General features: G+C 44.8%; 1 protein-coding gene across 2 annotated transcripts in view; it reads left to right on the plus strand.

The window, feature by feature from the left end:
- Positions 1 to 23757, plus strand: part of LOC144136192 (venom metalloproteinase BumaMPs1-like) — a 65091-nt gene extending 41334 nt beyond the window's left edge. For both annotated transcript variants that reach the window (XM_077668274.1, XM_077668273.1), the window contains exons 7-15: positions 2190 to 2267; positions 3446 to 3582; positions 5203 to 5258; positions 9031 to 9139; positions 12642 to 12809; positions 14867 to 15008; positions 22678 to 22797; positions 22882 to 23001; positions 23631 to 23757. In XM_077668274.1, coding sequence (XP_077524400.1) covers positions 2190 to 2267; positions 3446 to 3582; positions 5203 to 5258; positions 9031 to 9139; positions 12642 to 12809; positions 14867 to 15008; positions 22678 to 22797; positions 22882 to 22971 — 900 coding nt within the window. In that variant the 3' untranslated portion in view covers positions 22972 to 23001; positions 23631 to 23757. The remainder of the gene's footprint in view (positions 1 to 2189; positions 2268 to 3445; positions 3583 to 5202; positions 5259 to 9030; positions 9140 to 12641; positions 12810 to 14866; positions 15009 to 22677; positions 22798 to 22881; positions 23002 to 23630) is intronic.
- The last annotated feature ends 1008 nt before the right edge of the window (positions 23758 to 24765 follow it).

Consider the following 24765-nt stretch of genomic DNA (forward strand, 5'->3'; position numbering starts at 1 on the left):
ACAGACTTTTTAAATAATTACAGACCGCTTAGAGCCGCTATTATAATAACTACAGTCATCACAATGGCACCATCATCATTTTGGCTTTCCTGCCTCACAGGGTTCTCAGAATTGTTTTTAACGGAAAAAAATCTTAATCGCTTTTTTTTTTGTTTTCTGAAGTCGAGCAGCCGACCTCAACCTCAAAATGTGAGGTTGAGGTGAGGTCGAGTGAGGTCGCCAGTGGCCTCAGGAAAAGTGAGGTGAGGGCGTCTCGGTGGACCTCAACTTCAACTGATGAGGTGGAAGTTGAGTGAGGCCCGCAAATCTTTTTGAGGTTGAGGTGAGGTTAAGATTTTTGAGGTCAAATGCCCACCTGTGTATGTAAGCGGAGCGCCGACAGGTGGCGGCGGACGACAGCGGCGTAGGTGAGCGGAGCAGCAACAGCGGCTGGAAAAGCCTCAGCAACCTACTCTTCCATGGCATGCCAAAGAGCTGGAGACAATTATAGTGGTGGCTTTGGAGGGCCCAGCAGAAGGGAAAGCTGACGCGCCACTTCTTCGCGAACAAAGGCTTCTACCTGCATGCTGCAGCAGCGAGAAGGTGCCATTTGCAGGCGTCAGCCCAACAAGCGACTGAACAAGTTCCGAATGCCGACGACTCAAGATCCGCTGTTTGCGCCGCTCCTCAAAGCTCTGGCACAGAGTGACGACTTGAGCAACGGTGCGCAAGTAGCGCGCTAACGGCATCTGAAAGGCGCCTTCGTCAGAACCCTTCAAGATGTGCTCTATCTTGTCAGCTTGCGGGATCACACATTTGAATAAGCCGAGCACCTCTTCGATGTAGCCTGTAAAGCTTTCGCTGACCTGCTGCGACCGTTCGCGCCAGCGTTGTTCTGCTTTTCTAATCTATAATCCTTAAGCGATAAAATATTCACTAATGATATCAATTGATTAACAGCAGAAATGAAAGAAAAATTCTCTACACTACTTGGCTTCGGTGGCTGTTGGCTATATATATTTATATATACACTAAGTTGGGAAAGTCGAATTGAAAAATTTAACGGATTTATTCAACGTTTCGACGAGGGACAGGTCTTTGTCTTGATTATACAGTGCCTAAACGCGTCTTCTTACAGCATTGAACTATACAAAGAGATGGCTTGAAAAATAAAAGAAAAAAAGGCGGGTTTCAGTTCAAGCGTTCGTGCCGGTTCACCTTTGCCCCTGTATTGGTGTCACTGTCTGTGCTGTGCGTCCTACGAGTCCCTCCTTTTATTTACCTTGTCTGCTAATAGCTTAACGAGGGTCTCGGTTCTGGCAGTCTATGTCATAGCTAGCATAACAGGGCTCTCGCACAGTTTCCGACCTCGCCGTTAGATGACGTTCCGCGTCACACTTGCGGTAATACAGGACGTGCTACGTCCGCCGCTATGGACGAGGGTGACGCTGGTGAACACTCTGAAGGTTCGCTTACACCCAATACACATATATACCCACGAAAGCAGCACATTAGATAGCCGTCGCCGTAGCTCAGTTGGTAGATCACCGGACGCGATATTTGGAGGTCATGGGTTCGTGTCCCATCGGCGGCATGGTTGTTTTTCCTGCTGCTTTACAAGGAATTCTCTTTAAGCGACAGATTTATTAAAGAATCTCCCCCTTTTTTATACTTTTAATCTTTTTACTCTTTTGGTATTCAAAAAATTTTTCGGCCCCTTGGGAACACCTGCATTCAGGTTAGGAGACGCCTTCTTAGATTGTCACCGATTCTCTCTCTTCCTTTGTTAAAAAAAAATTGTTCTTCCTGGTCCCTTCCCTCCCCCCCCCCCCCCCCCCCCCCCCCCCGCTAGTGTTTTAAACTCGTGCTTTGCTGTAAACTTTGTACCTTGCGCACGCTCTATCAAAGCTGCGTGTTTCAAACGAACGCTGTACTACACTCGAAAAAGGCTGGTCCTCCAGCCGAAACGTCGTGAATTAAATCCTGTTATGTTTCTTCAATTTTTGGTGATTATATATATATATATATATATATATATATATATATATATATATATATATATATATATATATATATATATATATATATGTGTATATATATATATATAGATTTAAGAGAAGTGGGCACTTCTACAAAGACACTTTTATTTATCAACATTTCGAGAGAAAGAGCTAAGGAGAATTCACTGGAAACATTTCTTTCAATTTTAGGTCAACCTAAAGCTTCAAACGTTCCAAGACAACATTCTGCGGCTTCAGGTTGTCGTCACTGGAATCATTATATATTCAGTAAGTGCTGTCAACGCTTCGCGGTGTTCCCCAGAGGACGTGAAGTTGACGAGTGGCATTTTCAATTGTTCCTGAATTCCGCGCGTTATATATCTTCCAGAATTCAAGCGCAACATAGACAGTGCACAGAAACGAGAACGGCGTCGCTCTCCTATTTTGTGTGCTGTCTTTGTTGCGCTTTTATTCTGGAAGCTATGCAGCAGCTTGCCACACAAATTGTTTTATCGTGCGTTATACTTGGCTTCGGGCAGCCTTGTCCTGTTTGACATTTTGGTACACTTGATATGGTCTCCATATTTGGCTGTCTTGTGGCATTTCTGACAACTGGTGTCAGCGGCTACAGTATATTGCATTTATGAGAAGCAGCAAACCCGGATGATGATTTGTACGGAACTTTTGGGCGATTTTCAGGAAATAGAGAATACATAAAGATTTGATTTGATTTGCTGTGGCGGCCTAGTCTAAAAAGGATCGGCGATCGAAACCGCGCCATTTGTTTCTTTGAGTCAGCGCTTTGCCAGTACGTACACTCAGGCGTTGTTCTCAGAGGTTCACCGATAACATTTAACGCACACGATTGAAAATATATATCGGTATTCGAATAGCACGTGGTTATTAAAATTTGTACCCACGACAAAACGCAAAATGAGGCCAGATTTAGCAGTTGAAACTTATTTGACGGCGAAATAATTTCTGGCTTGCTTCCTCGCAAGCCGCTTCAAAGTCGCTGAATCTTGCTTACCTAGCGCTAAGGGCTAAAAATAACGCTTCTAGTTCGGTAATTCATCTGTTGTACAAGCCTCGAACGCCAATGTAGATTATTTTAAATTTTCTCCGAATTGCGCATACACCGTTCACCACTCCGCCTTCACTATAGCCGTTTCCCCATGCCTTACAATGATTTCTCACGTAGTTGTCGCGAAATTTTAGAGAAGGCACGATCATACCTAGGCTGTGTCCAGAAGCAGTCCTGCCAAGCGCTGGCATAATGTGTAAACTGATGTATTACCGCTTGGTCATGAATACCACTTATTCAGAAGGAGATGTGGGTATATAATAGGCGTTTTAGCTTTTCTTTAGCGCTAAACATTGAGAAATGAAAAAGTAACTGTGGAGTGTAAAGCCTAGAAATAAAGGACTGGAACAGAACATCAGCAAAGTTGCTTTTGTTTTTGCAGGAAGAAAAAGAAACATTCATCGAAAGATGGAAACAGAACCGATTCTTTATGCTGGACAGCACGCTATACAATTTCAACTTGTATGCATCGAAGGAAGATAGGTTTAAAAACGATGATATTGCCGTGCTCATAACTGGGTGAGAATACTTCGGGGTTTGATTGCTCATGGATTTTCTTTCACGAACAAAGTAGACGAGATAAAGCATAAGATATTGTATTTTTCCATGCAAGTTCATGAACTTTGATCATAAGCCACCTAGGAAGTGCGCCTTATGAAAGCGATCGCCACCGATGCCGAGAATGTGCACACGAATTTGCACATAAGTACATAAGTTTCCAATTTCTGACCACTGCTGAACTTTCGCAATCAGTGCAAAGGAAATCGCTTTAGGATACAAACTTACTTACATGACATACGAATTCCTTCAGTCGGTCCAGGGTTGAATGGGATGAAGAGGTTTGCAATGTTTATGACGTATACGGCACACTATACAGGGTGTGGCACCCAAGATTTTACACAGTTATTATAAATAGGCTTTTTGCGCTAGAAGAGCACTTTTTCGCAAAGTATTGTAAAAGGTGTAGTATGTCATAAGCAAGACAAGACGTGCTAACTAGCAGGCTGTTTAACTAATACTGAAAAGTTAATTTTTTAGTTGTGGACGTTAGGCGTAGCCCACCGTAAGTAATATCCATAGCAGTTTTTAGAATTTCGCAAATGCGTTTAGCCTCGGCGCTTTGGCCCAACAAATTTTGGCTACATCGAGCGAAAATACATGTGCTTTCGAGATGCTTGAAGGCGAAGCAATGCCCCCGTGCATGTAACTCGTCGAACTAGCCGCAATTTGTTGGGCCACTGCGGGGAGGGTAGCTGTGTTTTCGAAATACTAGAAATTTAAACGGACATGATTTCAATGCGCCTCTCAATAAATAAGTGGACTAACAGTAATAGTTAAAAATTTCCCTTCTATATAATAGTAAACCAGCGCACTAGTTAGTACCTCTTAGCTTTATTCTTATGACCTGCGCCGGTGAGAGTGCCATGCCGAAAAAGAGCTCTTCTGGTTCAAAAAGGCTTTTTTTTTTAAATTGTGTAAAGTCTTGGGTGAAACACCCTGTATATAAAGGACATGTCCTGTTATTTCAGCTTGATGATTCAGCCTGCTCCACTAGGCCTTTGTAGCGGCCTAGGATAGGTTATGCGCCGGAGGACACGATCCGTAATTAAAGCAACCCTGGCCGTTCCAGCTAAAATAATCATAGAAAACAATTTAATTGTCAAGACTGGTGTTGTGTGCACCTGCTGGACTTTGCCTTCGCTCGGCTGTCGCCTGCAAAATAATAACGAAAAGAAAAGATTTCCATTTTTAGTGTCTGCGTGTGACTAAATCTTTTTTTTTCTTTGTGTTCGCATGCTCACACTCGGCGAATATTTCTATGCAAGGCTGCCAGTTATGTGCACTCTCTGGTAAAATATACGGTTAGGTACTTAACGGTATCTGAGGCGTGTCCTCTATTGTTACCTAGCCAGGAGAGAACGCTAACAAATAAGTCCCTCAACGAAGACGAGCCCCAAACATAATTTTTGCGAAACTATATTACTATATGTAATTAGGCCAGCTGGCGGTCTGCTCTGGGGCTATTACCGCAAGTCGAGAAAAACGTTCGAACATGCTTTCGATCGCGTTCGATAGCTATAGTTTTTTTTTCCGGAAATATGCAGCATCGGCAGCCATTTTTTTTTCTTTTTGTTGCAGCCTCAACTTGGCAGGACGTTACTCCAATTCGCCGCGCGTCAATGAAGATATCGTTGGTAAGCTGACATAAGAGCGGCACAGGCTGCTCGACCCTGCCCTGATTGCGAACACACCGGGAGGAATACTTTGGGATATTTTTACCGATCGCTGCTTATGTCTTAATAATCGAGCCGTCAGTGAATTAGGGGGAAAACAAAGGGAAGAAACCCTTCGTTGTGGTTGCAAATGATGAATTTTACGCGGAGTAAAAAGAAATCGGAAGGAAACCTTGCAAACGCATTTTAGATGCTACCTGTTAAATAAAGGCACAACATATTTTGCTAAGGTTATCGATATTTTTATATGGCTATAAAACTGTGTTTAAGGCAAGAAAAACGCGACAGTGTTAATATTTCAGGTGAGAATGGTAAGAAACGTACATGTATAAAATGACTGTTCAAGCGCTGTACGTCATCGATCGCAAAGCTTGTTATAAAGTGGACTGGCACTTTTAACAAAACTAGTTTATCTTTTTTTACATTACTAGAAACCACGAAGAATTTACCGCGGCTATGGAACCGGCACCGTAAGTTAATTTTGCATACAGGCACGTGACAGCGTCGACCCATTTACTTCCACAGTAGCCCTTCCGAACAAACATCTTGCATACTATTTATTGAACATCGTCTCTGCTGCTGGGGTCTGCCTTGGGAGGAAAGAGGCCCTGCGCTCGGGCCACTATTTTATCCCACGCTTAACTGGAAATCTTTTTATAAGGACGGTGGGACGGTACCACGCGCATACAGGTGATGTGACAGTGTTTCCTTTATTGTCCTTCACTGTAGTGAGGATCAAATTATATATATCTATATATATATATATATATATATATATATATATATATATATATATCAAAAGTGATTTGGCAGTTGATTTGGTCAATATAATATAAAATCACCAAAAATTGAAAAAACATAACAGGATTTAATTCACGACGTTTCGGCGGTCGAAAAAGGCTGGTCCTCCAGTCGAAACGTCGTGAAGTAAATCCTTTTTATGTTTCTTCAATTTTTGGTGATTTTACACACACACACACACACACACACACACACACACACACACACACACACACACACACACACACACACACACACACACACACACACACACACACACACACACACACACACACACACACACACACACACACACACACACACACACACACACACACACACACACACACACACACACACACACACACACACACACACACACACACACACACACACACACACACACACACACACACACACACACACACACACACACACACACACACACACACACACACACACACACACACACACACACACACACACACACACACACACACACACACACACACACACACACACACACACACACACACACACACACACACACACACACACACACACACACACACACACACACACACACACACACACACACACACACACACACACACACACACACACACACACACACACACACACACACACACACACACACACACACACACACACACACACACACACACACACACACACACACACACACACACACACACACACACACACACACACACACACACACACACACACACACACACACACACACACACACACACACACACACACACATATATTATTGATTTCGCGGTCTTAATTTTTTCTTCATGTTTTTGAGCACGAAGTGCTTTTAGCTCCCATTCTAGGCGCACTTAGGTGAATGTCATCGGGAACCACGGCGAGCCTGAGGTCGAACATGAAGCCGAACCTACCCTAGTTATTCCAAAATTTTCTCTCTGGATAGTATCCAGCAGAAAAAAAAGGCCGCCACCATCTGGAAGACGCTGAAGTAACGAGCGTTAGCTTTCTTAGACGCCTAGCGTCATCTATCAGAGAAACTACGATGCACGTCTACCCGTTTTCGAGTTACACCCCCTCAACATACGTCCCAACCGGAATTTCCTTCATTTGGGGGTCAAGGTGGGCCTAGAATTCGGCTTGCGGTGCGGTATGGTAACGCTTCACTTAGCAATTGCATGTATACATTGTTTAGCTATTATATATTTGTGGTTTTATTACTATACCACAACCCATAGGGTTTTATTTGCCTACCAAATTCGGTACACAACTGTCCGCGGATGTGTGCTCCTTGTTGTCGGAGTGTATAGAGCGGAACGAATGCATACGTATATTGCCGTAAACGGATGGGAGGGCACAACCAATTTTAATAGCCGCGAACTTGGATTCGACAAAACATAGCTCCAATTCTATGTACCATATCGGACCGTGACGTCCTCATTAGCATGCGGCAGGTGGTTGTTTCTACAATGATATTGTAGATGGCGCTGTGATCTCAGGGTGGCAACAGACGCCACGAAATCTCGAAACGTGATGAGTAGTTGCTGCCATAGATGGCGCTGTGATTGCACGGTGGTAGCAGACCCCACGAAATTTCTAAACGTGATGAGTAAGAGTAAGTGTAAGGAATCCAATGTCTACTCAGCTCCGAGCTGGATTCGAACCACCGCAGGCGTCATTTCCCGATGCCTTAGATTACTGCTCCGCCATCCCCGTAGCCTCCCGTGTCCAAAGTGGTAGCCCGTCTAACTACATGGTCGTCGTTGGTTCATCCTGCGCTTTCAAACGTCCAGGCCGTGCAGTTAGGCCAAAGGCTCGTCCTCAACGCCAGCTTTGCGCAGCCGGACACGAAGACCGCCACGTGCTTGGCGAAAATGGGCACGGCTGTGACACGTCAGGCATTTCCAGAGAAGCTAGCGAAGGCCTCTAAAGCAGACTCAGCGCACTGCCCAGCTCGAATGACAGAATCGAGCGAAGGCAGCGGCACTTCCTACCACCAGTGCACGTGGCCAATACCCGAGGGCGGTAACGACCATGCATCTACGGGTTGTCACGGAATCTGCTACGCCTTTCCGGAAATGAATTCAGCGCTCACGCCTACTCTTCACCGCGAGATGGACTAGAAATTATTGCTTTTAGCTATCTTTTCTTACTTTACTACTGCTATTGAAACTGTCCTCCCGAAAAGTGTGGGGAGTTCACCACAACTCCTAAAAAACAGACCCATATACAAACGGAAAGACTGAGAGAAAATTGAAAATTGGTTTTGGGGGAAAGGAATTGACGCAGTATCTGTCTCACATATCGGCAGACACGTCACGTGGGCCATATGGGGAGGGAGGAAGGTGGGAATGAAAGAAGAAAGAGTGAAAGAGGCGCCGTAGTGGGAGGCTCCGGAATAACTTCGACCACCTGGGGATCTTTAACACGCACTGATATCGCACAGCTCACGGACACCTTTTGCATTTCGCCTGCATCGAAACGCGGTCGCCGCTGCCGGGTTCGAACCCGGCAACTCCGGATCAGTAGCCAAGCGCCCTAAACACTGAGCCACCGCGGCTGGGCAACCGCGAATTCAGCGCGGACATCATGCTGCGCATTTGTACTGTCGGGTGTTTTTTCTTCTTCTCTTGCGCTGTGGTGAAAACAAGCATCCGGAACCAACCTCTGCAGCATTTTCTCTCACGCAATTACAACCTCTCAATCCCTCTCGCCGTGGGTGCAAATGTTCCAGAGAGTCGGTTGTTATCGGTGGTCAGGCTTTTCCCGCCGGCTGATTCACGGGCCAGCCTCAGCCTAAATAAAATTGGGTATTGGGAATGAAATTTAATTGGCTTCAGGAAGCCGGTTGGGATATCCTGCATTGAGAAGATAAAGTTATTAGAATTTTTGAAAATCAACTGCAAAGCAACAATGACCCGGCATTTGCGATTCCCAGGGATAGCAACAGTCAGAGGAGCCTGCGGATTTTACAAGACCGCTCTCGTAGAAGACATCCCTCGGACGTTCAGCAGCGTTCACACAACTGCACACGAGATCGGACACCTGTGAGTTTCGCCTACTTCGGCATCTTTTAGGAGCAACTTTCTGAGCAGCTTCACGAGCATATGTGAAGCCCCAATTAGATGCAGTAGAAGGTTTTATGTACGGTGGGAAAATTAATCACAGAATACTTGCCTTACTTAATGAAACCCAAAAACTTTCTCTTATAAATAGCGCGAGCCAACGGGCTTTAGACGAGGCGGCTGTGTCGGAAAATTTGAAGCTGTAAGCTTACAGGCGCTTCGAAGCTCGATGAAGCTGATTGAGACGGAGTAAAATATTCAGGCTAAGTAAAAAGCGTCAACTGATGTTTCAATAGTGGCTAGCTTTGGAACGCGCGAAGTTATCGCACCATGTATAAAGACTGCACAAGCAGTGCACGAGCTTCATAATTTTGTGTGTTCTGTATTATTTCTCCCTTTTCTGATGTATTTCGTTGCTATGTTCTCTCTGTTCATATTACAAAGTTTAGGCCACGACCTGTTTTGCCTCAACTCCGCTGACAGTATCTTTTTTTACTGTTGAGAGGTTTTACCTGCGTGTCTGGTGAACTCCCGCAATCACCTAACATGCATCTTATTTGCATGTTCACCAAAACTACTAAAGGTGAAAAATTTCTACAGGAGCTTAAAGCAACGTTCTTTTATGGTTCGCATTAATTATTGTCGCTCTCAAACAGTTATTTTTTGCTGCTTGCGCACCACATCATGTCGTCCTCCTTGCTGTCGATGAGCTGCGAGGGTCAGGCAGTATGTCGGCCAGACAGGAGGTTGTCTTAATGACCGTCTGCGTGAGCACGCTAATTCAATTAAGACCGGCACAGGAAGCAATCTCCCGTTACACTGGAAGCGGTGTGAAAATTGCGGCCCAAAGCTTTATCAGGGGCGCGTTCCAAAGAGTTCTCAGGAAAAACATGTACAGCAATTCACGAAGCTTTCACCACCCACACGAGGGGAACTAAATGCGTCAGCATGCCTTCGATTCCGCTTTTGAGTAAGGAACTGCACTCTCTGACCTCTTAAGTCTCTTAACCTTTGTGTCCGAGTTGTTTTGTTTTTTAGTTCTTTAGGACTCGTAGAGCCTGTAATCATTTCCTTTTTCCCATCGCCTTATTTTGCTCACGTATATAAACCGCGCTTCAGTTGGTAGTAGTCAGCAGCGCGTGCTCTTCCTTTCTCTGCCGTCGTCGTTGTGTCTGCGGTGGTGTGGTATTCCTGTGAACTTCATAGACGCTGCTACCATTTCCAGTCTTGAACATTTCAGTGCGCCGCCAATGGGTGGTGGAGAGCTCAGCAGCGAAAAGCTGCGCAAGGCAGTTGTATCTAACAATATGCCAGCTGCCAGTGCAACAAGGCTTAACCACAATTTCGTGTTACGAGTTACAATGGGGTTTTCCTTAGCGTGGGTTCGGCACTGCGTATGAATGTAGCGCCCATGCCGTTTTACGGCTTGAAGTTCATTAGAAAAAACTAAGATCCGCTCTTAGAGTCTAGTAAATAAGGTACGTGAAATGGAACCTACAGCAACGCACTTGTCAATTTTCCCCAACTCATAAAAAAGTCAGTTACTCCAAGAAATCTAATAAATGGGCCAATCGGAATATTTCTATTGAAACAAAACTAAGGAAGAAAAGCAAACACGAACAAACAACCAAAGAAACACACAAACACTGATTGTTGCACTTCAGTTCCAATCACTACAAAGTCTAACACAAAATGAAATTTGCCCAGGTCCTGGTAGCACAGTTGGTCCCAGCGGCGGTCCCTGCGCCTCCGAGTGTTTCGGTGCGCGAAAAACCAGCAGTATGTGCTATGCGGCAGGCTTCCGTTGGTATGACGACGAACAGAGGAAGGATCGGACTAGGCTTTTCTCGATGCCTAAACTGCATTAGCTGCCGCATGAGAACGGCGCCAAGTGGCACTGGACTCAGGCAGCCATCATTGCATCTCGTAGGCTCAGCTGGCTGCGCCTAGCTTTTCATGAGGCGTTTCCAAGAAACAGTCCTTTGCGATTCAGTACTCCACTGCATTTGATTCCAGTTGGGATTGAAGCGATCCGCTGCATCTTTCTTTCGTGCAAGTACGCGATCAAGGGAACACCCAGCAGCTCTCATAAAGAACAGGATTTCTGGCCCTGCGATTCATTATGGACTATTGAGCTCCTTTGGAAAAATGCGTTCTTTGCTTTTGTGTGTCACCCCCAGAACAATTGAAATTGCTGAGGACTTACGCCCATGTTGACGCCGAAATGTTTGTTGTTTCCACCAGGTGTCAGCTACTGCAACGTATAAACAATTGGAGCCTGGAGGCGAGATGGATGCTGGACATGCGCGGTTTCATATTGTCGTGCAGCTTGAATTACCTTACAGCACATGCTGTGTGATATGAATTGCAGCTGTTTTTTTTTAATTTGTCGTTTTCTGTCTTCATTGATTGATTCTCTGCTTTTCTTTTTCACGGGTACATGGACTTCCTTGAAGCTGTGGTGTCGCGACAGTGCCTAACCAGTGTGATCCTTACTCATTTTACACAATGAACAAGTTACATTCTGCAATTTTAATCGCACTGATGGTTATACGTAGAGATAAACCGGAGTCGCACTCCTAATTGTTAGCTTGTAGGCTTCTGCCATAGGAGGGAAGGAACGAGCAGCTGACTCGAATGTAGGCAAGAATAGAACAGCCAGCCGTGGCGTCACGTGACACAGCCCCGCGCTTTCTTTGTTTTCTTTCTCGCGCGGGCACGCTTTGGCAGTGGCGCAGCCAAAGGAGGGCGCTACAAGCTATACCCGCTCGAAACAACGTCATAATCGTGTCAAAAATACGAAAAATGTCTTGTACTTTTCTTTTGACCACAGATATTTCTGTTGCTTTGTCGTATTTTCTCGTACTCTTCTTTAGTTTCTAGTACTGTAGTACTTGTCTGTAGTAATTGCACAAATTTGTGATGCTACTTATGAAATTTCAGTCGCTACTCCAAGTGTTTGGCCAAAAACATTGCAGAAAATTTGTTGTGTTTTTTGACAGTGTACTTAAGCTACGCGTTGTAGGAATGAGCGAGAGACGCAGTGCGAGTAGCGCGACGCAATTTTTATTTCGCTAATATCTGCTTGGGAACCTTAGAAAAATATTTTTGAATTTTTGAGAGGACACTGGCCTTTGGAACAGTGGTAGAGACTCTATCGTTCCCCTGTACATCGCCTGTACATTCACGCCACAACCAACACCGCTAGGAAACTTGTGCTCTTGACAATCAATGCGGGAACTTTTGCGCTGCAAATAAAAAATTCCGCTAATGCTTAAGAAGACTAGACGCTCGTGCAATGATTAGCAATGATGGACAAAACTGTGCAGCAAAAAAATTACTGTGATGACTCCGAAATATCGACAACACAAATTTTGCAGACAAATTTTGAGGTGATTTTAATTTTATACGACGTTGGAATCAGCACCTTTGTTCATTGCTTCCTGACATCTTATTGGTCGTATCGCCTACTTTTTCTCTGTAGCCTTGGTGCGCAGCATGACGGCTCAGAACGGAAACCTAATTCACCCAGCCAAGTTGATCCAACCATGTGCCCGGCCGGCGCCAAAAATATTATGACGCCAAGCTTGGGTCCAAGAACACGGCACGATTTCTCCTACTGCAGCACCGCTCAAGTGGCCGAGTTCATTCTGTATGTGCTTCGCGAGCAAAGAAAGCCTGAAAGAAAAGCTATGATTTTTTGGTGATCTGTCGTCGTCTCGAACTCCCCCTGAACTAAAATCATTGGTTATTCCGCTCTTGTGTAGGTATTTACAACGAATGAAAGAAAAAAAAATGTGGTTTTGGTATGCATACTGTGGAATTATGTGTGCTAGCTAGCTTTTTCACATATTGTATGGCAATAACCCTTACGCTTGCTTAGTATATTTTATTAAACAACATAGCTAAGAGTAGACAATTTTCTCAGTTAGCATGGGGTGTGTTCAAACTTTTGGGTAACGTAAGAAATACCGTAGTAGCATTTACTACGAATGCGGGTTTAAATAGTCGCTTAATCTACTGGCAGCTTAGTAATTAACTTGGAAAAAGACGAGACGTGTGAGGAGATGGCAAGGACAAGCTTCTCGGCCCACATCCCGTCTTCGCAGCACGCTGCCTTCTCAATCACGCAGCCACAACGTACCTTCAAGGCGACGAACCTTATTGGCTGTCTCGTAACGGTTCAAACTAGTAACAGTTGAAATGAACTCTAGCGATTCAAGGTCACGTTATATGGCGAATGCGCCCTCAATAATTGAGCTTTTTTGGACAATTATTACCATCATTTATTTTCTCTTGCTCTTCGGTGCCGTGAAACTCGTACAACACGTAAGACCACTTTTTTTTTTTTTTTACTGAGAACTGCATAGATCAGCTTAACAAGTTTATTGCTTATTTATAGTGCTTACGCCATTGCATAATTTGTCACGGAGAGTTCGCGTACCCTTTTGCCAAAAGTAATCGAGCAACAGGTTTTTGCTTCTCAGCGGTTTAACGGAGCCCTTAGGGCACCACTGAAGACCGAAAGGCGTTACAACGTGAGGACAAGGGCTCGCTTTACTTTACGCAGATTTAGGCATTAAGGGCTGTCAAAAGGGGTATACGCTGCGTGCCTAAGAAACAAACCACCGGTACCCGGCTACTTCTGGCAAAGGCGGTACATACGGTTTGATTGGCTAGTCACTGGCCGTATAACATCCTCAATATCCACTGAAAAAGCAAATTCAGAAAAAAATCGACTCCCGCTACAAACCTTGGTTGACGCCGTCTGTACATGAAGAGGTAGCGTACGTAAGGAGACAAAATATATTGCCACCCGGTGTCCCCTAAAGGCAAGAAGGCCAAGTTTTTGCACACGCGCCCTGAGAGATTTTCTCGGAATGCCGCCGGTGAACGGCGTCTCGATGCTTGGTTTTGTGACAAGATAATTCTCGGCTAAATATACGGCACAGAAACTTTGCTGGTATGCATGCGTTCTCATACAAACTAATACCAACCGTGAGACAGCGTTGCTGGGGCATGCAGATAACGTACAGGCGCCTCAAGGGGATTCAAAATTCTCGGGTGGATGCTGGAAGTAACGAAAACAGTTCACTGATTTAGAGATATGCTAGTTGCTGCGGGGTAGACAATTTCGGAACTCAGGGCGCGTAAGCATTGTGGTGCCTGAAGAGGGACGGGCGTCCGCCGCCTTCCTACAACGCTCTTGCTGCGCGTTATCGGATGCCTGACACACTGAACAGCTCGAGCGCAGTCAGAGGACAGACGGTGATTTTTAGATAACTTTCTTCCCTACTGCCCCTCTGATATTTTTTTCATCAACTGCGCTTCCTTGTGATTACTCCACTTTCCAATAGGGGCACAGGTATTCAGTAGACAGCTCAACTGCTAACAGGAATCTGTTCTCAGTATCTGTACGCACCGGCTTTTTTACTTGAAGCCTTCACGTTCTTTAGTGCAACTTAACTATTAAACTGCTCTAGTCTTTGGTAATTTTAATAGCATGGAGTTTTATTCGCATCTTCATTCATGGTAAGTAATAATGTAAAGTGATAATAACAAGTAACATTTATACCTCGCTTTTCTGCCTCATCATTGGGGCGTCAATTCTGTACCTTTTGCAAATTTCGAAGGGTTCAAAGAACAATTATGTAGTGAATAGTAGTAGTGCTTTAAGGTTTTCGCGCCCTTGCTTGTCTTTTATGTTAGGAGCAATGGAGGACACTGCCTGACCACCGCTGTTAAAATACCGACTGTAAAACTGACGTTCGACGCTGTTAATCACACCAGGACTTCCCTGACCGAGTTCTGTAAACGCCACCACCACAAAACTGCAGAAGTATACTCTCAAGTAAGTGCAGGAGAAGATTTTTAATTTTTTGAAGCAGATTCTTAAAAAAAATACGGAGGTTACCTGTTTGTCTTTTTTTAGGTTCTAATCTTGATGAGGCGGTTCAGTGTTTACACCTTTCAGCTACTGAACCGGAGTACCCGGGTTCGAACCGGAACGCGGCGGCCGCGTTTCGATTGAGGCGAAACACAAAAAGACACCCGTGTGCTGTGCGATGTCAGTGTACGTTAAAGATCCCCAGGTGGTCGAAATTATTCCGGAGCTCTCCACTATGACACCTCTTTCTCCTTTTTCTTCGTTCACTTTTCTCTTTCTGCCTTCCTTTACGGCGCGCTTTGTTGTCCACCGAGAGATGCGACAATTACTGCTCATTTTTTATCTCAGAAGACAGTTTTCAATTTGCAATCTACATGATTTCTATTGTCTTCGGGCCTTATTTACCTATATGCTCTATCTTGGAGTACGACATTGTGCCTAAATCGAAAACTGCAGTTTTTGGTCATGCTCCGCCGTGGTGGCTCAGTCGTCAGGGGCGTTCGGCTACTTATCTGGAATACCCGGGTTCGAACCCGACCATGGCGGCCGCGTTTCGATGGAGGCGAAACGCTCCTCCCCGCCGCGGTGGCTCAGTGGTTAGAGCGCCCGGCTAGGAACGTACATCACAGGGGTTGTGCGTTACTCTCTTCGTCCTGTGTTTGCGCTGTTCCCTTTTAAGCGCTCGGCTACTGATCCGGAGTTCCCGGGTTCGAACCCGACCGCGGCGGCTGCGTTTTTATGGAAGCAAAACGCTAAGGCGCCCGTGTGCTGTGCAATGTCAGTGCATGTTAAAGATTCCCAGGTGGTCGAAATTGTTCCGGAGCCCTCCACTACGGCACCACTTTCTTCTTTCCCTCCCTCCTTTATGCCTTCCCTTACGGCGCGGTTCAGGTGTCCAACCATATAGGGGACAGATACTGCGCCATTTCCTTTCCCCAAAAACCGATTATTATTATTATTAAACGCTAAGGCGTCCGTGCGCTGCCAGTGCACGTTAAAGATCCCCAGATGGTGGAAATTATCCCTGAGCCCTTCACTACGACACCTCTTTCTTCCTTTCTTCTCTTAGTCCCTCCTTTATCCTTTACCTTTCTGCGCGGTTCAGGTGTCGCCAGTGTTGATGGAAAGCTCAATCCCACATTAGTTTTGGCAGAGTACGAATAAGCCAAAAACAAAAAAATTAGCTGTGGTTTGGCTCTGGTTAACCCTAGTTGAATTGCGAAAGCTTCGTTTCCTCGGTACGTCGTCTACGCAGCGTCTTATTCCGACGCTCTCGAGAACTGAAACCGGCCCCTTCCGCCGTTGAAGAGTCACTCCGGGACGTGGCACGACTTCTTCTAGCCGCATCTTCGTTACGACGCTTCTTGAGAGCGTTGTCTTTTCCTCGCTTCGTTCTGTGGTTGTTGCGTCTCTTTCGCGCTCTCCATAACGACTGCAATGCACTGAGGCGAAGCGCATATATATATATATATATATATATATATATATATATATATATATAGAAAGATAAACGTATTTGGTTGCTAGAGGCAAAATGCAAAGTTGTGAAGCGCTTCATTTAGCCATAGATTTATTTTGAGTCGACGTTTCGGACTCAAAATAAATCTTTGGCTAAATGAAGCGTTTCACAACTTTGTATATATGTATATATATATATATATATATATATATATATATATATATATATATATATATATATATATATATATATATATATATATATATATATATATATATAATCACCAAAAATTGAAGAAACATAACAGGATTTAATTCACGACGTTTCGGCTGGAGGACCAGCCTTTTTCGAGTGTCCTCCAGCCAAAACGTCGTGAGTTAAATCCTGTTATGTTTCTTCAATTTTTGGTGATTTTATATTATATTGACCAAATCAGCTGCCAGAAATCACTTTTGATATATATATATATATATATATATATATATATATATATATATATATATATATATATATATATATATATATATATATATATATATATATATATTGTATTCTGTAGGGGTTCCAATGCGCCAGTTTACAAGTGTAAGTACAGTATTACGACAAACGCGACTGTTCGTTTTAAAGGTTTATTGTGCCAACAGTTTCGGGAATGGTATTCCCTTCGTCAGGGCAGGGCCTGCCCTGACGAAGGGAATACCATTCCCGAAACTGTTGGCACAATAAACCTTTAAAACGAACAGTCGCGTTTGTCGTAATACTGTACTTACACATATATATATATATATATATATATATATATATATATATATATATATATATATATATATATATATATATATATATATATATATATATATACAGGAGGTGTCGCCACGAGGCGAAACCTCCTCTACCTCTACCCCTGCGAAGCACATCTGGTGGAGCGAGCGGCGACAGCAGCGGCGTCTAATCTCGGCCAGTGTAGCTTACACTACAAACTAGTGATAGATAATGATAATGATGGCTACTGATAGTGACCTATCTAGAGATAGTGCTGGAGATAGTGGTAGTGATGGTAGTGATATTGATTACAACTGCCGATAGTGATAGTTCTATAGATAGATAGTGATGATAGTGAGAATGTGTGTTGCTTTGAGTTTAATGCCACATAGGCAGCTAAGGCCATCATGGGCCAAGCACAGATAGTGATAATGATAGCTTGTGATAGTGGTAATGATAGCAACTTATTGGGAGAGTGTTAGAAACAGCGATAGTGTTGGAGACAGTGATGATGACAAGGACAGTGATAGTTGGTGATAGCGATCATATAGAGACGGGTTGCGACTGGAAGTATGCCAAGGTAATACCAAAACACAACCAAGGAGCAAAATATGATGTAGAAAACTACCGACCAATGTCTGACGAGTACGTGTTGCAAAACATTTGAACACATTTTAACTAAACACACAAAGGGACTATGCAATGAACAAAAAGTCGCTTGTCAATGTTTTCAATGCTAAGAAATGATGCTAAGAGGCATTCACACCAAGTATGAGTCTTCGGAACTGAGCTGGTAATTTATTATGAATTTTTAAAAACTGTGTTTTTTTTAAATTCGCGGGCCGATTGGTGTGCTCGTAGTGACCGATTTTGAAACTAAAAGCGTGAAAAAAGACGTCACTGCACCCATGACGTCGCCAGACCACCACACGCTGTAGTTCGCTGGAGCCACGACGTCACGGACAAACTTTCGGTAGCCGTGAAAGTCGTCTGCTCGTGCCGACGCGCGACCCTCTCGGGCAAGCGCGAGCCAGGGCATTGCCTTTGCGCATATGGTTTCAATTTTCCTCTGCCGCCTCCTTCTGTCGGGAATTCCGGAGCCACTCGCAGTGCCTCGCCGAGTCGCTACTGTCGTCGCTGGCGTTCAGCCGGTACGGCGTGAACGCATAGGGCTGGATGCCCTTCGCGGCCGTAATAAGAGCGAGCAGTCGCGCCTCGAGGTCCGGGTCCATTACTGCTAACTAAAACATCCTTGAAGGTATTGGTGAGCGCTACCAAAATACGGAAAGGGACGAACACACAAGACAAGCGCTTTCTAACAACTGTTTATTATCTGAAGGAGCATGCCTATATACACATTTTAACGTCAAGTCATACACAGAAGAGGGAAGAGCACACGACGCTGACAAGAGCGATATGAAGGAAAAATATATAATAATAAAATCTCAACACGTGCCTTTACAACAGCCGAAGATTGCTATTCCTGAGGTAGTTTAATTCGGTTCTCCCTAGCATCACCGAAGGGGAGCTGATGCATTGGTTATCTGGAGCAACGTGCATAGCGAAAGCTTCGATAATTTCGCGTTCCCGTCTGTTTCTGGCCCTACCTATTACCTTGGTTATGTTTAGCATCGGGGTGCATTTGCAGTGTGCGCAATGGGGTGCCAGGTTTCCTGATTTCGGTATTTGCTCGCATAATCTTTCGTGCTCTCTAAGCCTCTTGTTCAGGCATCTACCCGTTTGCCCCACGTAGGTTCGTTGACAGCTAAGTGGAATGCTGTAAATGACGTTTTCTTCACACTCTCGATAGGTGATGTCGTGTTTGACGTTGCACCCAGGTTTCTTTTTGTGGTCTTCATTCTCGTTCACCTTTTTGCACATTCCAATGAGCTTATTGGGAGCTGAAAAAACAACCTCAACTCCGTACTTGTTCGCTGTCTTCCTTATTCTGTGGGAGATGTTGTGAATGTATGGCATCACAACGGGGCGTCCTTCATAGCTCGGTTTTTTATTCTTATCGGACCCAGTAACTTCCCTTAGTAAGCGTTCTGCAATGCCGCCTAGTAACTGCTCAGGATAGCCACAAGCCCTCAATCGGGAAACCTGTTCAACAATGCTGTGACTAATCGAGTGGGGGCATGATTTTTTTATAGCTAGTATACCGTATTTTGGTAGCGCTCACCAATACCTTCAAGGATGCATTTCCAACTAGCCCCAGTCGTAGCTCTTTTAACTAAAACAGACGACAAGCAAAGAAACCCGACGCGCGCCGCAATCACGCCGCCGACGCTGCTGCTGGGGTGAAAGGAGCGACAACCGGAAGTTGCAGAAGGAACGTCAGCGGATGACGTATTCATGGGCGGGGCTCAGTTCCAGAGCTGTTTTCTTTGTTCTTGTCTGGTGCCCCGCGTGTACGAGTTGAGGGGAGAGAGGAGGAGCTTAAATTTTAATCGTCTATATCTTCGTTGTTATTGATGCTAGCTTAATTATTGCGTTGGGGTGACGAGTGATGAAATGCCCATATCTCGTGTGCTTTACGTAATCTCAATTAATTTATTGCATAGTCCCTTTAATGAAATTCGCTGAAGTGAATGGGGTTCTGGGAAGCCACCGTCATGCTTTCCGATGCGGATATTTCACTATTGATATATAAATTGAAGTTGTACATGACATTGCCAAATTTATGAAGGAGAGAGGGCAAATATATCTTTATCGATTATAGGAGAGCGACTGATAGAATATCCTGCCAAAGTGTACACTTGAAACCTAGCAGCTTATTTGAGAATAATATGGTATAGAAATGGTTGACACATGCTTAACGCATAGACAGCAGTCTGTTTCTCTTGATAACGTTGCCAGCTGAAATAAAAATGTATGATCAATTGTTCCACAAGTGAAAGGTCCTCTGCCTTTTTCTTTGTATATTAGCGATCTGAGCATCGGGTTTTCACCAGAGATAACCCAGATGATACTATCATTCATTGTAATATAAAATCTTGTGATGACCAGAAGAGACTGAATGACCATCTGGACATAATCAGTACCTAGTGCCAAAGGTGGCAAATGGACATGAATACAGAAAAGACCGCTTCTATGCATATGACGAGCAAAAAAACAAAACCTTGCATTTTCTTATGAAGTTGCCGATGTAATTCTAAATGATGCCGCTGAGTTCTGGTACTTGGGCTTGTGTCTCAGACATGATCTAAATTGGTCACGGCATGTAGATCAAGCACAATGTTCAAGCTGTATTTACTTCGCGCAGGAAGCTACGCATGATTTGCTCAGCCGTGCAACGAAGGTGCGAGCGCAAGATGGAAAGGAGAGTGGGAGTCGGCTGTATCGTAATGCACGGCGACGGGATGGTGGATTGCGTCAGAGGCGTTGCATGCCCAATTCCCCTTTCATGAGGGGCCTATTGAGTTGGCCAGACAGGCCGCTGGTTTAGCGACCGCATAAGAGAGAATAATTTTCGTGCGAGAGACCTACGTCATGGAGTCAAACACAACAAAAAATCTTGTGGCGTCTCTGATTTTGAGGGTGCAGAAAAAAAATATTGCGCCAGTGGATTTCGAACCCGCGGAGGGGTGAACCACTGCACGAGAGCCCTATGTCGCAGCTGATCACGCCTCATGTTGTTGTTGTTGTTGTTGTTGTTTTGGTGACATGGCGCACACCCACGCGCCTCATGTTAAACTGCAGCGCACTCTCGCGCTGTATGTTGCAAGTCGTTGTCTTCACCAACTCCCATCTGTGGCGCGCACAGATCAGATCAGCTTAACCGCAATCAGAGCTTAACCTGAGTTTAATATCGTCGCGCAGATGCGCCGAAGACGCAGCAAAGCAAAACCTTGAGCCAACCAGGCTAAACACAAGCTTTTGCACATCTATTCGGTTTAAGTACGTTAAAACTCTACCACTCTATTTAGACGAGGCAGCCAGTTCGAAATTAGTTCTGCACTATTGATAACCAAAAATAAACTGTGCCCTGTTGTTTCATCAAAAGTCTGTAATTTCTAAATGTAAGGATCCGATAGTAAGGGAGGCCTATCACATAGTTAAGGGTGGTATGCACGCGTGACCAAATCTTCATTACCACTGGGCAGTCAGGGATTGCTTTCTTCAAGGGCGCATTTTCAGAATTATGAATTTCTGGTGCATAAAAGAATGAGGAGGCTGTGATGTTTCCGCTTTTTTTGTCCTGTTTTCTTTTCTTTCAGGCGGGAAAAGTTATAACCGTACGTGTGCGTAATACCCTAATTACGCAAAAGTAATACGTGTTTCACCTCAAAAATAGGAGTGAAAAGTCATCTCGAGTTATAATTGATAATTTGCGTAAAAATCGAATATTACACAAAAGAAAAAACCGCACTCCACCGCACTTATTGGCATATTGCTTGAAGCATCGTGCAGGTCAGCCACCAAGTTCTGAAAACGAAAAGGAAAACAAAAACGAAGAATAACGGGCTTTGCGCCCAATGGAAGCTCCGAGGAATCAATACCGATCAACAGAAATGTATTCAGCGGTCGAGCGGACGATGCATGGTAACCGAGCATGGATATCATGCATCGTCCCGAGTAAATGTGATAGAATCGCATGATTTGGAGGCACTGTAATGTTTCGCTGTCTGGAAGTTGGGCAGATTTCCTCAACGTTCGCAGCGCCGCCCATGCCAATGGCAGTAATCCGCTTCGGGTGCACGGAAAGCTGTTGGACGCCTCTCTTTCCTCGGTGCCGCTCTGGCTCACGCCCTTTAGGCGACATTGAACTCGCGCAATTTTTTTACTGCTATGCGCAAAACGAATACTTGTTGCAGTGTTACCGAAAATGGCCACTGGCATGACTCGCCGCTCGCCTGAGCAACTTTTCGCTCAATTAATGAGGATAACTAAATGGATCACTTAATGGCGCTAATTAGTGAGACAGTGGGACGTCGTAAGAGTGTGACGTCATCCATATGTCTGATAACGTCACGCCTACAACCAATCAGAGCGCAGCAACAAAAAGTGCACATCATCGAGCGGCAGCATCGGAGATCGAAGAGTCGCGGTCGGATCTTATTAACGGAGTGGGTAAGTAGGTGTAGAAAGGCGTCGACTAGGTGCCCCCAACGTTGCGGCAAACGCTAATGCTTTCGCATTTCTTCAATGCTGTCTCTGCAGTGGTCTCAAAGCTTTTGAGGTGCTTTTATTCGTCAACTCCTACGCATCTTTCCGCACACTGCGGCATCGTTCTTCACGTTATATTCTTTTTCTTTCGTTTTTTCTTTATATGCCCGCAAAGTCGACAGCTGAAAGTGGGCGCTTGTGGTGCCTTTCTGCTTCGTTTGTTGGCGTTGTTTTTACGATGAATATCGAGTGCCACTTGAAGCATACCAGCTTAAACTAATACCCTGCCACATTTTTCGACAGCCTGGAAAATATGGACCAGACAACTGCTTCATTTCTTGCGAAATACCAGGGCCACCCAGGAAATTAGCCGTAAACGATGCACCAGACGGCACGCCTTGTAGCGCAGTGCACAAACGTAAGGTAGGCAATGTAGCATGTGTAATCTCTCTCTAGAAGCGTTTGCTCAACGTTGCGGTTAAAACCCCTGCTTTTTCCGTTCGGCAGATATGCTTGAACGGCGAGTGCACGCGCACCAAGCTGAAACCGGTGGGGACTGTCAGCGACAGTGTCAAGAATTCGGTCGAGGAGATGTAACGTACATTACGGATGAACATGTTTGCCGAGGTAAGTACGCGAGCAACACACACTGTCAGTTGATCTATTGCTTTATACCATATCTAGCATAAGGCTTTCGGTTGACACTGAAGACGCACTGTTCGGCTGGGTTTCCAGGACATAGCAGTGGGATGTAATTAAGTCCAAAGCTTTGACATTTACTGTTTTATGCGTATTCAGGTAATAGGCTGCGTTTAACTAACATGCAGAAATGATTATCTATACAAGCATGCTCCATTTCAGACCGCGACCATTATTTTTTATTTGCAGTATTTCTGCCCTTCTAGCATCAAAGATTCCATACGCGGGTGTGCACATACGGCACGCATTGTGGGAATATTCTGTGACGCTAGCTTCGAGCTCTGCATGGCATTTTCAAATGTTCTGTATACCTGATTACAAAAATCGAAAGAAAAAATTGCCTGCGCAAGGTCCAGTTATCACTGATGGTATTTTAAGCTATGAAGGCAACTTCAGTCTATGCAACACCGCAATTTTTGAAATGTATAGAAATGTTTCTAAACTTGCGTTATAATGCGCCGCGCGAGAATGCATCGCTAACAAGTAAAGGCAAAGACGGAAAAGTTTATATTATACCCTTTCGCCCAACTAAAAAGAACTTGTTTCTGAACTTTCAGATCTCGACGTATTGAAGAACGTTCGTTTTATACTGAGCACGAAGTGGAACGGTAAATCGGAAATGGTAACTTCTCGAACTTGTGCTAACTTCATCTCTATATTGAATAAATCATAACCACAACTTAATTTTATTGTGTGTTATGTGCAGTTCGGCGGCTTTTAGGGGTTGTTGAGACCAAAAAAGTTCTGAGGGCACTAAAGTCTGCTTGCGTGGAAGAATGCGAAACCAGGTGTTTTGAGGAAAGGAAACGTTTTGACAAAATGAAAGGGCGCAGTAGTAACAGTAAGTGGTTTTTATTAAAATAAAAATAAAAAGAAGGAAAAGATTTTGCTAGCCCCGGCATCTGCCATCGATACTGAAGCACCTGAGCTGGGGCAGCGGCAATAAAGGGTAGCAGGCAGAATGGAGAAATTAAATGAAAGAGGTGAGGGGACAGGAAGAGAAGATAGGGGGAGAGGTAATATACACAAACTATTTACACGATAAGAAATGTGTTCAGGTTGTGCGCGTGATTAGTTCATGATGGAGCAATAAAAACACGCGCACAGCACTATGTTGAGTACAACTGGAGTGGGGCGTCCCGTTATTAATCGTTCAAGGTAGAACTCGCGGAGCGTTCGGTCAATGCGTGTAACTACCTGGCGGAGAACAGACGGGACGTCAAGACCGTGTGTTCGATGAATGCACAGAGGCTCACCAAGGTTCGCTCACGGGTGCGCGCACTGCCCTGCGGCCACAATAGCGTCTTGATGGAGTCGGGAAGTATGCCCAGCGCCCTATAGGCTGCAAGCATATCGCGACGAGCATCGGCGAACGCGGCACAGTGAAGGAGCAGGTGCTCTAGTGTTTCCACTGCACCGCATCCGTCACACACATCACTCGCCGCGATTCCGTGGCGTTCCCGTCGTGCCCCGGGCCACACGCAGCCAATGCGCGAAAGGGTGCGAAAGGGCGCAGTAGCTCTCAGATCTGGACATCTCGGTGGACACCTCAACCTCGCAAAAGCGCACGTGTGTTTTGAGGAAAGGAATTAAATGTGTTTGACGAAAAGAAAGGGCGCAGTAGCTCTCAGATCTCGACATGTTTTGCATTTTGTGGACACATTTTGCGGACACCTTTTCGCCGACATAGCC

This window comes from Amblyomma americanum, chromosome 6 (genome assembly GCF_052857255.1).
Source record: "Amblyomma americanum isolate KBUSLIRL-KWMA chromosome 6, ASM5285725v1, whole genome shotgun sequence".
Classification (NCBI taxonomy): Eukaryota; Metazoa; Arthropoda; class Arachnida; order Ixodida; family Ixodidae; genus Amblyomma; species Amblyomma americanum.